This window comes from Gobio gobio (genome assembly GCF_949357685.1).
Source record: "Gobio gobio genome assembly, chromosome: 3".
Classification (NCBI taxonomy): Eukaryota; Metazoa; Chordata; class Actinopteri; order Cypriniformes; family Gobionidae; genus Gobio; species Gobio gobio.
In genome coordinates, this window is record NC_137099.1 from 15,105,701 (window position 1) to 15,119,657 (window position 13,957).

General features: G+C 37.0%; 1 protein-coding gene across 1 annotated transcript in view; it reads right to left on the reverse strand.

The window, feature by feature from the left end:
• sdk1b (sidekick cell adhesion molecule 1b) overlaps positions 1-13,957 on the reverse strand; it is a gene marked incomplete at its 3' end in the record, with an annotated part of 336,422 nt that overhangs the window by 72,588 nt on the left and 249,877 nt on the right. The window contains exons 21-25 of the mRNA XM_079811264.1: positions 9,017-9,115; positions 6,365-6,556; positions 5,619-5,740; positions 823-932; positions 171-321 (exon numbers count right to left, since the gene is read on the reverse strand). Coding sequence (XP_079667390.1) covers positions 171-321; positions 823-932; positions 5,619-5,740; positions 6,365-6,556; positions 9,017-9,115 — 674 coding nt within the window. The remainder of the gene's footprint in view (positions 1-170; positions 322-822; positions 933-5,618; positions 5,741-6,364; positions 6,557-9,016; positions 9,116-13,957) is intronic.

A 13,957-nucleotide genomic window follows, 5' to 3' on the forward strand; every position in this document is an offset into this window, starting at 1 on the left:
TATGTTTTTTAAAAATGTAAAAATGCAGAAAGTTTTGAGTGATGGGTAGGTTTCTGGGTAGGGGGATAGAATATACAGTTTGTACAGTAAAAAAAAATCTAAATGTTAATGGAAAGTCCCTATAAAACATAAAAACACAACGTGTGTGAGAGAGATTGTCCCTTTCTTACCTCCCAGCGAATCCTCAGGCTGGTTTCACTTGCAGAAAACACTATGAGATCTGCCGGGGCCACATCTGGACTAGACTGCAGGGTCTGCATCATACGAGAGGGCTGACTGTAGGGACTCGAACCCACAATGTTCACCTGTTTCATCCTGAACCTGAAAGGCATATGTAAGTGGGGGAGAAGAAGAAGAAAAAACTGTGTTTTTAATTCCCTGATCTTGCTCTTGAGTAGTGGGAGGACGAGGGATTTTGGACAGGATAACAGATCTCTACAGCCTCTGATCATCTGTAATCCCTTTAGGACAAGATAGTGTGCTGAGAATCAGAAGACAATCTTTCCACAAGACCTTGAGAAAATCAATTAAGTAGAGCAATAGAAAATGGGAACGAGAGAAAGCGAGAGAATAAAGAAGGAATAAAACCAACACAAAGGATATCTGCAGATACATAAATGCAGGGAATGCTGGGCTTGTAATGAGTGTTTAAATATTGAAAAGTCATAAACAGCTGAGATTTAAACACCAAAACTGAAACACTCAACAGGTTTGTAAAGGTGCTTTCACACTAGAGCTTTTGGGCCCATTTGTCACCACAATTTGGTTCTTTTGATTGATGTGAAAGTGGTTTCCTGTTCAAAAATGGAGCGAAATGCTCACCTGTATTGAGTGAAGGGGATGAGATTGGGAATCTCCAGAGTGTCTGAGGCTGGTGGACTGTCTCTCTCGTACAGAACCTTCCATTCCTCTTCCTCAACCACCGTCCCCACCTGTGGCCACACAAAGGATGTGTTTGAAGTGAAGAATGTACTGCCTATTGCATACTACACTGAATATAAACACACACACACGAAAAAATATGCAGTATGGCAAACAAACATTTCAAACTATATATGCTTCATTACAGTTACATGGGCTCATTATGTTACATGTTTATAGCAGCTAGAGATGTCTAGTTATCATCCTGAAAATAAATATGGTACAACTATTTTCTACAATACAGAGATGACAAAGAAACAGTAGCATTATCTCATGCTAAAATTTTCATACATTAGTAAATGTTGCTGCATAACCTCCTCGATGATGCATGTTTAATCCAGCGAGTGGTTTTCAGTCATCATTTGAAAATAAATTATTTTATTATAAAATGTATTTAAGCTATTTTGTGCTTTTATTCCAATTTTATATAAAAATGCCCCATCAAATAATGAGCTAAGAAAGTTTCATCAATCACACTGGAAATGGAAGCTAGTACTGTAATTTTACAGTTGTTCTGTAAAATAAATGTATTATTATAATTATTATTATATACTTGTTTTATATTTTACAGCACAATACCATTAATAAATAAATAATCAATTTCTTTATTGATTTGTAAGAATTTTATAATAATAATAATAATAAGTAAAATACGATTATTTTATCGCAACTGGCTCGCTTTTACAAGTATAGTATAATTATTATTATTCTATACTCATTTTATATTTTACAGTACAATAGTATTACTACAGTAATACATTTCTTTCTTGGTTTATACATTTTTTATAATATAACAACAACAATAATAAGTATTATTATATACTTTTTATTTTACAATACAATAGTATTACTGCAGTAATACATTTATTTATTGGTTTATATAATTTGTATTAAAATATTTAATAAAAATGTAATTTATTTACAATAATAAATAAATAAATTGTTTTTTTTATTTTACAATACAATAGTACTACTAAAGTAATACATTTCTTAAATGGTTTATTTAATTTTTATTAAAATATTTAATAAAAATGTAATTTATTTACAATAATAAATAAATAAATTGGTTATTTTTATTTTACAATACAATAGTACTACTAAAGTAATACATTTCTTAAATGGTTTATTTAATTTGTATTAAAATATTTAATAAAAATGTTATTTATTTTAATTAATAAATAAATAAAATTGTCTATTTTCCAATTGTCATAAATCATACAGGAAATGGAAGATAACATTTGGATTTAATTGTAGTTCAGTATAATACATTTATTATTATTATTATTATTATTATTATTAAATTCTCGATTTTTCATTTTACAGTACAATAGTAGTACTATAGCAATGCGTTATATATTGCAAGCACGTCAAAGCCCAGAGATATTTTCACATTTTTAATCCAGTTCTGTGTAAAAATGCCCTAACTTTTGGTTGTCAACTGACATCAACATGACAGTCAACAAATGAGTCACAAATTAGATTTAGAGTGGAGATTGCGTCTAGTTCATATTAGGTTTCACATGATGTATACAGCAAATATGGGCAAATCTAGGTACCCCGTACTGTGTATATTACCCATCCTGCATTCCTCATTTCTCCAGTGTCATTCCAAATATACTGAGAGTCAGAATCAGCAGTCAGAGCTGATGATAGAAAAACTTTAGACAGACAGTGAAAAGCAACAGCAAACCGAACCAAGCTGTGCAGTGCAGAATCCGTATCAGAGCTGTTGCCTTTGTTTTCCTGCGCTTTATGTTTTCCATTTTTTCCACTAATCAAAAGCATGTTGCCATAGAGTCTCCACAATGACATGTGAGAGCCATAAAGGGCTCGTTTTTGTAACCACCTTGATCTTAATAAGGCCGTAATGAGCTAATTAAAAAGTAGATCCACGACATGAAAAAAAAAATAAAGCCCGCTACAAAGAGACACCGGGTAATGTAACCAGTCATTATTTGCAAACAAAAACTGCTTATCATTTCAAACCTGTCGTGTGACTCACATTTCCTTTAGGACCTCACTGAGAGCTGCTTCCATTTATTCATAGAGCAGCCTGTGATTAATATCATGCGGTTAGCTCTTTCCTATCATTATCATGTATACACTGTCAAAATACTTAAAAGGGGCCATATTCTACACTTCTAAAGCATTTCAACCCCCCCGAAGTTCACTTATAATGTTAGTCAAGGGTTCTTACACAGAAAAAACGTTGTAATTTAACATTTTCCAGCCTCTCGCTGACATTGTTTTTGGCTACTGCACCTTTCAAATGTCCATATGTAAATGACCTCTGGTATGATTGGCCAGCCTCACAGTTCACACTATCATTCGTCAGGTTAGACTAGGGAGTTTAAAGGGATAATTCACCCAAAAATGTAAGCACAAACTTGTATACTGTACATGCATACATATATATTATATAAAGACAACATTTTCTGTTAGATGCGATTAATCGATTTGGTAGCACTAATATATATATATTTTTATTTCGAAAGTCAGTCCTATAGGTTTAGGACAACATCAGTAATGATGATGACAGAATTCCTTTATCACTTTAGGACTGAACAGGTGTTCTGTTCGTATATAAATAAGGGTATGTTAATGAGCTCCTGTCGGGGACATCGTTTTTTGCAGCTTGATATTCATAAATGATCTGGGAGAACTGTGGAGAGAGGAAGAAAAATGCAGTTTTCCAAGATATGTCCTTTTCAATATCATAAACCATATGTTGAAACAACTAGCACTTGGTCTCCACGAAAACACCATATCTACACAGCGTGTTTTGTGCAGCCCTGCTCGAGCAGAGGAAGGGTGAAAAGATCACAAAGGGAATTTGAAATCAGCAACCGACCTGGTCCGGGATACAGCTGTGAAGAAGTCAGCTGTAAAAAAACATCCCAACACAAGCTGATTTCTAACCCATAGACTTAAGACCCCATTAGTGCCACCTCAGTACCTCTAATCTTCTCCTCTCTCTTCTCTCATCCCTCCTTCTGACTCCCTCCCTCCTGCCCTCCCTCTATTAAACAGTATTAAAGACAGGAACGGAGAACACGGAGGGAGAAAAGGGAGGGATCTCATTAGGAGGAGTTTTTCTCTTCACGCTGCACAGCACTGGACGCCATCCAAGAGGGGCTTAACACATATGCTCGCACACACAAACACACACCACACCTAAAGGGCTGGGAGACACGGTGCATGACATCTCCTTAGCCTGCTCGTACTATGTCACCTACAGAGTGTGCGTGTGTGTGTGCGCGCGTGTGTGTGTGTGTGCGTTTTCTCCGGGGGAAGATGTTTTAGTGCAAGAGCAAGCCTGTTTTTCCCTGGAGATAAAGTACCTGCCAGACAACAGCATCTTCACTGGAGCACAGCCTGCCAGACAAGGGCATAACACACACCCACAAATACACACAAACTTACACACAAACGTTATGAGCACATACACTGAAGAGTCATATTCCACAGAGCAGTCTTGGCAGAAAGAAAATTGCAGTTCGTGGAAACGTTAACCATTTGGCAAAAGGAATATTGCCATTCGTCGCAAAGTTACTTTTTTTTGCAGGGAAACAGCGATTTTGTGGCAAAGGTAACATTATTTCAGAGAGAAAAACAACCTTCAATGCAAAATTAATCAATTTGCAGAGGGAAAATTGCCATTTGTGGCTAAGTTAACCATTCGACAGCCTGAATATTGACATTCATGGCAAAGTTAACCATGTTACAGAGACAAAAGTGCCACTTGCAGCAGAGAGAAATATATATATAAAAAAGTACATTGTATATACTATTTGCAGAAAATTCAAAGAGAAAAGTGTAAAGTTGTAAATGTAAAGTTTGTGGCAAAGTTGACCATTTTGGAAAGAAAACATTTCTATAAGTGGAATTACCATGGCATACCATTGGTGGGAAAGTTAACCATTTTGGAGAGAGAAAATTGTTATAAGTGATAACCACATGAAAAAGTGCCATTCATAGCAAAGGTAACCATTGGGCAGACACAATATTGACATTTGTGGGAAATTTAACCATTTTGGAGAGGGAAAACTATCATTTATTTAAAAAGTTAAAAAAAGTTCTAAGAGAAAAGTGCCATTTGTGGCTGAGTTAGCCATTCAGCAGCCAGAATACTGATATTCAACAGAGAACAGTGTGTTTTTGTGGCAAAGTAAACTATTTTGCAGAGAGAAAAGTGTCATTCATGGCAAAGTAAACACTTTTGGAGAGAGATAATTGTGATAACAAATTTAACCATTTTGCAGCGAGAAAACGGCTATTCTTAAAAAAAAGGAAAAAATTCACAGAGAAAAGTGCAATTTGTGGCAAAGTTCACCATTCGGCAGGCACAATGTAAGTGCCATTTGTTGCCAAGTTAACCATTTCGTCCAGAACATAATGCTCTGTGTGACGGTTAATTCTAGGGAGAAGAAAAAAACTGATTAGTGGCAAAGTGAGCCATTTTGGAGAGTGAAAACAACCCCATTCATGAAAAATGAAAAAAATTTCTGAGAAAAGTGCAATTTGTGGCACAGTTAACCATTCAGCTGACAGAATAACTATTAAGTTAACTATTTTGGGTAACACTTTATTTTAGTGTCATTGTTACATGTAATTACTATGGTAATAACTTCAAATTATGCATAATTACATGTAACTAACACACACACACACACACACTAACACACACGCCTACACACCTGTCCTTCTACGATCCATTTGGAGATGGCAGTTTTACCGTCACTCCCGGGGCGGAACATTATGGTGGCGGAGCGAGGACTGATGTTAGAGATGACCAGATTGGAGGGAGCACCAGGTAGCTCTGTTTACCAACACAACAAAACATATTTATGTAACTCACATGCTGCTCTAATAGAAACATTTCCACATTTTCTGTTCTGTTCTCTGTCTGTTTTCTCCATCCTGTGTCTTCATTATCCTTCAAAGAAAACTCCTGTAAATGGGCCCATAACTCACTTCAGAGTCGATTAGGTTTTGTGTACAGCAGTGCTCATTGTGTTTGGGTATATGATTAATTGGTAATTAAATGGATTGATAATGATATTTGGGTGGTTCACGGTGGCTCATTCAACAGTAGATAAAGCTCGTTCTTTCCTGACTCCACAGCATATCAGTGGGAGATAATGAGTGTAGCTTGGCTTTTGGTCATCATCATTTATTTCATGTTCCCTCTAACACGCGCTCGCACACACACAGCGGCCCCAAGAGCTTCATACTGACTCTGTGTGATGTATTACAGTCTTACTGACTGTGTCTCGGATTGCTGGTCTATGTGAAATATGCGCCCCACTGCGGCATCCTGTTTCATGTGCTGAATTTCCTTTAGAGTTTGAACGTGGTGACTATCACTGATTCCCAAGGGAGAATTTGATGCATTAAAGTGATGCCAGCACTGAAGTGTGTGTTTGTTTTTGAGTGTGGAGACCTGGAGGCAGTCCTGTTGAGATGGTCGATGAGGTGGCAGTACCGGTGCCGGCCTGTGTTACCGCAGCCACCTGCAGAGTGTACGTGGTGAGTGAAGTGAGCCCGGTCACTTTATACGCCAGCGTGGAGTTGGACAGAGTCTGAGATACGCGGGTTTCGTTCTGACCGGCCTCCTCCCAATACAAGACGTAACCTTAGGAGGGATGGAAAAAAGAAGGGGAGAAAGAGAAATGTAAGCTCTGTTCCACAAATTAGTGAACCGCCTCACTGCTTCATGACTAACATGGGCAGTAACCTTCTCTCATAAGTGGCTGATTTGAAACTTTCTTTACGGTTCCTCACATGGATCACACAAATAGTGCGTAAAGTGTGTAACATGAAAGATGCAGAGAATCAAGTAGCTCACAGCTAATTACAACAGGGGCCAGTTGCCTAAACTTAGCCACTATGTTTTGGCAGTTAGCCAAAGGATTCAGATTCAAATTAGACCAATTTTCCTTTTTATGTAACTAACTTAGTTATGACAAGTCTTGAAGAAAAAATATAGATGACTAACTTTTAAGACCAGTCTAAGCAGTTTGTGCAACCGAATCCAGAGCATTGTTGTTGTTACAAACTAGTGTGTAGGTCAAACTCACGAAGGCGAAGGAGAACTTGGAACAGGAACTTTAATAAATAATAAACTCAGGAACACTCAAACACACCAGTATACGGTAACGAGAACTGACAAACACTGAGGGAGAACTGAGGACTTAAGTACACAAAGCAAACAAGGTAATGAACGAGACACAGCTGAAACGAATGAACTCATAATGACAATGACGAGGGAGTGGCGGGAAAACTGGAACAAAAGAACGTGACAGAATCAAAAACACAACTGAAACAGACTAGACATGTAACAGTTGTGGAGTAACTAACTAAAAGTACTAACGCTATAATACTAACTTAACTATACTTACTAATACATAACATGACCGTAATTCAGGTATTTTCTTAATCATGTAAACAGAAACTATCACACTTACAAACTTTTTTTAATTGTCATTTTTGTCATTTGCATCACATCTCAAGTTATGTACTGTATTTCATAGCATTCTGTAATGGAATGACAGTTTTGTCAAATTACGTAAAATCTTATTTCCACTACTGCCATTCCATCTTGATTTTTTTCTCACATTTCATCTTAACCATATTCACACAAAATAAAGACTTGTTTAGATGATCAAATGTTAAAGGGATACTTCACAGCTAGAAAGATGAATGTGTATTTAAATTGGGTCATTTATGTAGTAGAAATGTGAAATTATTTTAGAAGTTGGTGCCTTCTAGACTGAGAAAAGCCAGAAAATGTATTTTTGGCTCATGTGGATGAAAGACAACAACTCCCAGAATGCACTTGCTTAGCTGCTCTACGAGGCCACTCCCACCGGTTACATCACTTGCCCACCGTGGGCATCACCCCCACCGTCGTTTTGATTTTTATAGTAATAAAATAATTTAGTTCAGTTAGAGAACAGACACTACAATTAAAAACTGAACCTGTCAATACAGCATGAGCCGAACAAGAGTCGCAGCACAAACGCAGCAAGAGTCAGATTTCATTCATCAAGAGAGTGAGGAGCTGACAGACGATCGCGGAAGATTTGGTTTCAAAGCGAAATGCACCTATTTAAGTGAGTTTATCATTGTACCGTTTTGTTGTTGTGTTTTTCATTAAGAATAATAGCCTAATGAACCCACAATTCAAGCAACCCGCGCCCAAATTGCCGTTAATTCTAAACCGAAACTAAAATGAGCACAACCGCACGGGCATTCATTCATGGTCACACAGTCAATCACGGTGCGTGTCCAGTCTGGCGTGTTTTCAGTTCATGCCTATGGAAGCTTAACTTTCATAGGAATTCATTGAAAACACTCGCTTTGCTCTGGACCGCTCCGTTATGAATGCCCGAGCAGCCGTGCGCTTTTACAATTTTTGCGTCCTCAGAGTTTTTTTCCAAACAAAAAATACAGAAATCTCTCATCTCAGGGGGACATGAGGGAGGGAAGCACGGCCATTCGAATATACTACCGGGTTTATACTGGGTACTAGCTATTATACATATTTGTGGGCGGATCAAGTTGTTCGCGTGGCAGAAAACGTAAAACATTATGCAAATGTCTTTTCTAGTGACGTAGAACCGCCACGCAGTGAGATTCGAATTACAGACAACTCGTTTAGGCGGTTCAGAGTCGATTCTTTCTTATGGAAGACAATAACTTTATTTATTGTGCACTTGCGACTTTACAACCAAACAGCTATATTACGCACAACATGAAAGGGAATATTCAAAAAACCATAATAGGGGCATTTTTTTTATAAAATATTTAAAAAATTTTATGATGTTTTTTCCTATTTTAATATTGACATTCTAGGTCTGGGACAAGGGTAAAATAATAAAATTAAATATATAAAAGGCATTTGGAAACAAAATATATATATATATAATAAAATAAGATAAGTTTTAATGTGATCTTAATAAAACAAAAAAAAAAGTTTTAATAAAAGTCAATCCCTTGGATGACCTCACATGCAGTGTTAGAAAGATTAGTGAGAGTTCCTGTGAATTGGTGGGTGAGCTGTAGCTGTGATTGGATGATTGAGCCTGTTCACCTGTGATAACGCCATTCTTGTCTTCTGGTTGTTGCCAACTGATCCTCAGAGATGTGTCCAAGATCTCAGTGAAGCTCATTTGAGTCACGGGGCCCGGTTCTGCAACACACATACGCAAAGTTAAAGGTGCACTCAGCAATGCTACTGCAGGTTAACTGACACACTCTTTCTCTGGAAAATGTAAATATTTTATTTGATTATATTTGTTCCATGTATATTCTGTTTTGGTTTAGTTTTCACTGTTTCCTGAGTTTCCCTGGTGGTCATTAGTTCCTGCACCTGTTCTGTTTTACGTTGATTACTCTCCCTATGTATTTAAGCCCTCAGTTCATTCAGTTCATTGTTTGTTCTCGTCAATGTTTAAGTGTAGTATAGATTTGTTTTTTTCTCCTGTTTGTTCTTTTGAGTTATTAATTAAAGAATGTTCCATTGAATCTGTGCCGTGTGCATTATAAAGCCACACAATAAAGTGATTTATATAATATTATACTACGGGGCTGTTAAATGCTTGAATTTGATTGGCTGGCGAACGTTCTAAGGTGTGCAAATATTTCAGGGAAACGCACGGCTAAAGTAGTTCCAGTTTTGATCGCATTACAGTTCCATATCACTTCGCCAAATGATTTCAGTTATTTCAAATGTCTTTACAGCCTACAAAAGCAAAAGAACCAAAACCCACAGCGACACTGACCAAGCAAAGAAATATAGTAAACAATAGGATAAAAATGACAAATGATTTCCATGTTTTCCCACGAAATTACATTTAATTATGTACGAAACGCACATACTCACTTTCTCCCGCTCCCCCTGCTCTCCCACTCAAACACACACACACACACACACACACACACACACACACACACACACACACACACACACACACACACACACACACACACACACACACACACACACACACACACACACACACACACACACACACACACACACACACACACACACACACACTACACTGCTCTGGCAATTATCAGTAAAATAGTTTAGCAACTTATGACATTTCTCACTAGTGAGGTAATAACGGCGCTGTTCTTACAGTTCCGTATTAGTAGATTCAGTTGCCGAACACTTGTGTTCAACAATTGCACAACCTAGAATGTTCGTCAGCCAATCCGATTCAGGCACTCAACAGCCCTGTAGTATATTATATTATATTATACAACACCTAAACAGGGGAATTGTATTTTTTTATCTAATGTTTTACATTGATTTTTAGCTGTGAAGTCATTATGCTTTAGACCCCTAAGTAGATCTCACACATGTTTTATGGATGTATGCATTTGCTAGTGCTTTTTTCTGAGTACGTAAGCATAGGCTACAAAGTGCATTTTTATTAGAAGTTGAAGGTCAACTACAGAGGCAGACATAAGACAATTTAAATCTTTAAACAACGCAGCCTCATGATTTCATTGTCGCGGTGGGGGGTTCATAAAACCATGAATACACAGCAGGTTTGTCGATGCTCTGACCACAAACATGTGTGTGCGTGTGTATACGTTGAGTGGATTAAAGAGTATTATTTATTGGGCAGGACTTTATGGACACTTTAAGACATGCTTATGGTAAAAGATTACCCTGCAACCTCAGTCTGCAAGACCGTAATATTCCCAACGAAGAGCTTGTTGCTGTGGAACCGTTGTCTCACAAATGCAAATAGGCGAAAGCAAATTATGTGTTTGTTGGCAATTACCCTTACGAGTTAGCAGTCATTTAGTGGTTAATCAATCATGCATACACAACCCGCAAGACAATCCATCTGACAGGCGAACATGACAGTTGCCTGAAAAGCTCAGTGGTTAATGTGTGCGGATAAAGCTTCAATCTCATTAGATCTAACACGCGTGTGGCAAACGCTCATGACCTGCACTGTCAAGCGGACCTTATCAGAGGAAGTCGTCACACTGGACTGACAGGTTAATCAATCATGAGCTTATGAGAACGTATGACTCCATTCAACTCACTGCACTGCAGTTCAATTACTTTTCAATTCAATTTTTATGTTTAAGTGTCGCTCGTTCTGATCAAGAGGTCAAGGTTTAGCTGGTTAGCAAAGTCTCTGCTAGTAGATGCTATAAATATACCATATGGATTCAAAAAGCATTTTTTCCTCGATAAATGGATGTTTAAAAATAGGAGTTTATCTTTTTGTTCATTTAAATAAAGCTGTAATAAAATACAATGGAAATAGCAGATGCAAAAATTTGCATTTGCAGACTAACTTAATTAAAAATGTTGAAGTTGAACTAATAAAATTTCCAAAACTAAAACTGAAATTAAAAAAAATTTAATATTACAATAAAATAACTAAATCTAATAAAAATGACAAAAGCTTATAACAAAATTGCTAAAACTTAAATGAAAATGAAAACTGAAAATATAAAAATATGAATAAATACTATAATAGTATATAAATAATACAAAAATAACACAAATTCTGAGTAAACATACACATCTCTAATATTTCATTATATCGTAGCAGATGTTTTACCAGATGTTTGCAGATGTTTTTTTGTTTGAAGGCGTGAAATAGGCACACTTAGAAGCATTAGACCATTAAAGGGGTAGTTCACCCAAAAATGATCCCATAATTTACTCACTCTCAAGACATCCTATGTGTATATGACATTTTTCTTTCAGACGAACACAATCAGATTTATATAAAAAAAAATGTCCTGTCTCTTCCAAGCTTTATAATGGGAGTGAGATATTCAAACAAATAGAGCTGGGCAACAAACTCAAGCTCCTCCGACATTTCTCTTTAAAGATTCTCATTTTAGACTTCTAATTTTTTTCTAAATTGACCGGTGTTTTGTTTTGCTCTATCCTCTGCGCTTTCGCGTTCATCAATACATCATGCCTCAGGTCAGAGGTCACTCTTCCGCCATAACTAGACTCGCATACGACCGTTACTGGAAACCAGTGATTATGGTTTTAAAAATGATAAATAAATATAGATATTTTTCTTACAAAAACGCATCACTTCACTTTAGAAGGTCTTTATTAACCCCCTAGAGTCGCATGAATTACTTTTATGATGGATGGATGCACTTTTTGGAGCTTCAAAAATTCAGGCTCTACTCACTCCCATTATAAAGCATTGAAAGAGTCAGGATATTTTTTAATACAACTCTGTGTTTGGCTGAAAGAAGAAAGTCGTATACACCTAGGACGGCTTGAAGGTGAGTCAATTATTGGATAATTTTCATTTTTTGGTGAACTATCCCTTTAAGCTTTTTGTTTGACTTCAACCATCGAGGAGGGCTAGTATCAACAAGCAGTCCAGTAATTCCTCTTTGAAATAGTTTATTTTCTTCTTGCTTTGTACGGCATACACACAGCAGCACATTTACATTTACGTTAAAAACTGGTTCGCTCCCCCCCGGTGCCATTTCCTATCACTAGTTAAATATGTTTCTCCACAGGGAGCAAAAAAAGGGAAAAGTAGCCATAACACTTGATGTTTACTAATTTAGCCAAGATAACGGATATCTTGCGGCAGGTATTTCAGACCTCCTTGGTTTTAACAACTTTTATTCATTTTTTTTCCGTTCCATTCTTTGGAAAATTAAACCTGAATGTTTCAAAACAACCAGGGAACCTCAATCAAAAGATCCAGTCAAACGACCAAACGAAGCGAATTTCCCACATAATGCTTGCACAAGCGTGGTGCTGAATCTTTTTGGTACAAATAAAAAGCTGAGAGATGAGGGAGCGAGTGTGTACAACGGTTTGCGTGTCTAACCTGTTTGTGTAATTGAGCTATTCATGGGAAACAAGCTCCTGTGGCTTAACAGTGCTGAGAAGACCACATGCTGTTATCATCTGATGAAAATTACATTGTCTGTTAACAGCTGCATGTACATTCACAAACATATCCAAGCGTACGGGTGCATGGTGGGACAATCAATAGCGAGCACATGTGCATTGACTAACAGGAGTGATCCTGCTTCAATAATTGCAGGTTAGTCAAGGTTGATTCTATGTGCCTGCGGCGTGACGTGAAAACAGCGCTTGGGTGGCCAATATATATTCAGCAAAAAGACTAATCAATGGCGATGTAAAAAGCACAATTACGTGGCAAATTGCGGCGTGCATAGTGAAAGGGCCAAATTTCTCCTCCATATCGATTTTGGTGACTGAAATGTCAAACAAACAGGCTTGTTTTTGCCGAGAGATCTCTTTCTCAGAGCCTGCTGGACAGTTTTCAAGTAAAGAGCATACTGTTAGTCGATTGTCTCCAATTAAATACAGACAGACTGTCTGTAAGAGTGTGTGGGTATCTGCAAGAGTGTGAAATATGATTTTGCATGTCAGGAGTGCAGGCAAAACATTATATCCCAGAGGACACATTTATTGCTCTTCATTGCTCAGGAGACTTAATGGAGCTCTCACTTACTTGAATTATAATTTTTTTTGAAGTATCAACTTTGTTTTCCCCTTAAGCAGAAACAAATGACACTATTTCTGACCAACAGTAAGTGTATACACTAGAGCACTTACATTAATGTTGATGGTATGACTCAGATTTATTTTTATTTTCAATTTGCTCTTGAAAGAAATGTTTGTTCATAAGAGCACAGTTTTTGAAAATGTAAAAATATTTTCTGAAGCTCTAAAAGAGACATGTGAGATTACTAGGGTCTTTTTCTGAGGAGAAATATCTGACCTGTATGAATTCCTTTCTTCTGCTGAACACAAATGAAGATATTTTGAAGAATGTCGGTAACCAAAAAGTTGATGGACCCCCTCGACTTCTATAGTGGAAGTCAATGGGGTCCATCATCTGTTTGTTTACCTACATTCTTCAAAATATCTTCATTTGTGTTCAGCAGAAGAAAGAAATTTATACAGGTTTTCGAACAACTTGAGGATGAAAAAATGATGACAGAATTAAAAAAATTTTTTTTTTTAACTATCCCAAAA